The following is a 3,157-nucleotide window of genomic DNA, read 5'->3' as shown; positions in this document are numbered from 1 at the left end:
ATATATATATATATATATATATATATATATATATATAGATTTAAATACTTCAAATATGTCTTATATGCTTTTAGAGATCTTAACCACCTTTTTTACATGCAGAATTTTTAGTTGTTTCTTCTAACTGAGGATCAGATACAGACGGTGCGACTACTTCGTTAACTGATGTAACTATTGCTTCTTGATTCGTTATCACATTAGAACTATCATCTTCTTTGTTTTCCACAACATTGCTTTCATCTGGTTGTTGACAAAGTATTGCATTACTAACTGGAATATTGTCTGTCTCTTCGACTGACTGTATCAAGTTTGCAGCTTGCGCTTTGCGAGCCAATTCCGCTTCATATTGAGCATTAATTTTTTCTACAATGTGTAACAAAGTATATTTAACACAAGTTTGAGATTAAAAAAATATAATTCACAAGAAAATTCACAAACCTGTTTCTATACGAAATACATTTAATATATCACTGAAGTGGCAAACCAAACTCTCAATAAGATTTTCATCTGCAGCTACCAATTCTCCATTCTATAAAGCAATAAGACAAAAATATCCGTCATTTATTAATTGTTAAACAAGTGTTATATAACATCTATAGAATATTCTGAAAAAAAATCTCTAAAAATTCATGATTATCTCTTTTTTTGTTAGTAAATATAATTCAGTATTTAAGAAAAATATTTAATTTTACATTTTTTTCTTATAAATAGTTTTTTTTCTTTTCGATAATTACTCTGATTTTCTCATCTATAGCTTCGATTCGTTGGAACATATCTCTTATCATTGTGTTATTTGCGGTAAATATCGCACTGAACGCTTGCTGGTCTTTGCAGGTCTTGGATAATGCCACGAGGTCACAATATTTGGCTGTGAATTGATCTCGATGGACTGACACAGTCTTCATCAGTCTTTCCTTTTCTTTCATTCTTCTTCGATATTCTTCCATCTCTCGTTCAAGCTTTTCTTTTTGCTCTTGAGCACGCTGTGCCTGCAATTGTTGCTCATGTCGCCTCTTGATCTCTTCCTGTTCTGCCAACCGTTCCTCTTCAGCTAAGAAGTACGCCAACTTCTCCTCACTCCGGCGTTCGCGTTCACGTGCCATCGATGAGCGCGAATTTGCCATTTGTTCCTGAATTACCCGAACATTTTCGTTCATATGCTGAATGCGACGGTCTATTACTTTCTGCAATACAAATGAAGAAATAATGATAGAAGAATTAGGTTATGACATTGTTTTTAATATCATCTTCAACAGAGAATTTCATTAGAGTTAAACATTCATCTCAAATTACTCGTCTATTCAAAGTCTACTATCAATTGTTTATACATTTTGTTAATAACCAAAATTATATTTATTTTAAATTACTACTCATAGACAAACTCATAGAATTTTTTTATACCATTTATTTAATAATAAAATTATATAAAAAATACAAACTCATAGGACATGGAGATGCTTGCTTTCTCTAAATTTTGACAAAGAGAAACAATTAAAAATTTCTAAATTATGAAAATCATTTTTATGAAAAATTAAATGACTTATTGGCCAATGCATGGCTCATGTGTTATTCGCAAGAAAGTTTGCTAAAGATTCTCAAAAACTTCATACAAGTATTTTAATAAATGTGTGAAGATATGAATTTTGGCATCCCCTTGACTGAAATAAATATGTCTATCTATGTAAAAATTTAATAAAAAATAATATTAAGATATATATTCAATATATTATATGTATGACATGATCAAGATACCCAGACTTCTTCTTTTCTTTGCAGTTCACTCTCTGCATCAATCTTATTGACCGAGAAATGAATGCCATTTGAAGTAGCCACCATGTTATGTTTGGGACTAATAATAGTTATCTGTGGACTTTTAATGTTACAGGAATTTTGCTCATTCTCAATGTTGTCTGCTTTGTTAGAATCTTCTTCATACAGTGTCGATTGAGGTCCGATCGTGATACGATCCACTTTCGTAGTTGCTGATATACGTGACGCCTTCTCCAATACAGATACTTTGAGGCGAGTAAAGTCTGATGTGATGTCTATGTCGTTCATCTGTAAAACAACAGTTGCATAATTGAATTTCAAACTATTTGAAATACAAAGATTTTTTTATCTTTTATAGAGAGTTAAATAGAATTTTAGGTCTCTTCTTTTCCTTACTCCAGGACTGAACTTCTTGCATGATTTATCTTCTGCTTTTTTCTTTCTGATGTAAAAAGAATAAAGATGAATCGTGCAAGAAGTTCTAGTGTATGGAAAAAGAATAGACCTATAGATTTGTCATTGGACAATTCTTTGTAGTAAAGATCATCAAGAATATGTATGTATGAAGACGGAGAAAGACTTTACATGTTGTTGTTATTTGTAGTTCATCGAAAGGAGAACTTAAATAAAGCTCATTCAATATAATGACATAAAAATGTTAAAACTGCAAATAAACAAAGATCTCCAAAAGTTTATCTCAATTTTTATACATATAATATACAATCTCTGTTATTATTCCAGAATAATGTATACGCTATATAATGTATATTACTTTCGTCTTTCGACTTACCTTGTTGGTTTCCACTTTCGTCCTCTCCGAATGAAACGACATGATTTTATTTTGCAGGATTAAAGGCGCGCGAACTACCCAAAACTATCTCGTGAATCTAACCTTATTTAGATCAGAGCGCGCAAATTTACATCCACTTGTGATCGACATCAACGGGACAAACCGCACGCTGAGATCATCGTTCTCTCATCGTTCTCTCATTATTCGATCACGTTAATTGTGCACGTCATTTCATTATCGGCATCCCGATCCTCGGCAATAATCCGTTCGTTCACATACAACAATTAATATGCCGAGACAGCGGCGAAACAACACCTGACAATACTGCAAGACCACAACACGAAGAGATCAGCGAACTATTAATGCGAAATTCACACCGGAATCGAATTTGTCTATTAGAAGCAAAGAAGAATAACATATAGCGAAACAGAACAATAATTACAATTTATAAAATTGCGATGTTTGCAGTTTTAATTTTTTATGTCTTACTACTCTAAGGGACTTCGCATAATAAAAGGAACAGGGAACAGAGAATAAAGAATAAGAATTTCAACCTATCAGAAACTGTGTATTCCATAATACATGATTTCTGATAGG

At 32.1% G+C, this 3,157-nt stretch overlaps 1 protein-coding gene across 1 annotated transcript; it reads right to left on the bottom strand.

Moving 5' to 3' along the window:
* Nucleotides 1–79: 79 nt before the first annotated feature.
* Nucleotides 80–2,602, bottom strand: LOC105625378 (DNA ligase 1-like). Its single transcript, XM_012206711.1, has 5 exons — nucleotides 2,561–2,602; nucleotides 1,753–2,058; nucleotides 735–1,184; nucleotides 439–529; nucleotides 80–363 (listed from the first exon to the last, which is right to left on the bottom strand). The coding sequence occupies exons 1-5, from the start codon at nucleotides 2,600–2,602 to the stop codon at nucleotides 80–82; spliced, it is 1,173 nt and encodes a 390-aa protein (XP_012062101.1).
* Nucleotides 2,603–3,157: the final 555 nt, after the last annotated feature.

This window comes from Atta cephalotes (assembly GCF_000143395.1).
Source record: "Atta cephalotes unplaced genomic scaffold scaffold01198, whole genome shotgun sequence".
Classification (NCBI taxonomy): domain Eukaryota; kingdom Metazoa; phylum Arthropoda; class Insecta; order Hymenoptera; family Formicidae; genus Atta; species Atta cephalotes.
Note: the sequence above shows the minus strand (reverse complement) of the source record. Positions and strands in the feature narration are given on the sequence as shown.

Coding starts and splice junctions, on each gene's coding strand:
- LOC105625378 (XM_012206711.1), bottom strand. CDS start 2,602: ATGTCGTTTCATTCGGAGAGGACGAAAGTGGAAACCAACAAG. Junction 2,059..2,560: donor CGAAAGTGGAAACCAACAAG/GTAAGTCGAAAG, acceptor GTTGTTTTACAG/ATGAACGACATAGACATCAC. Junction 1,185..1,752: donor AAAGAAAAGAAGAAGTCTGG/GTATCTTGATCA, acceptor TTTGTATTGCAG/AAAGTAATAGACCGTCGCAT.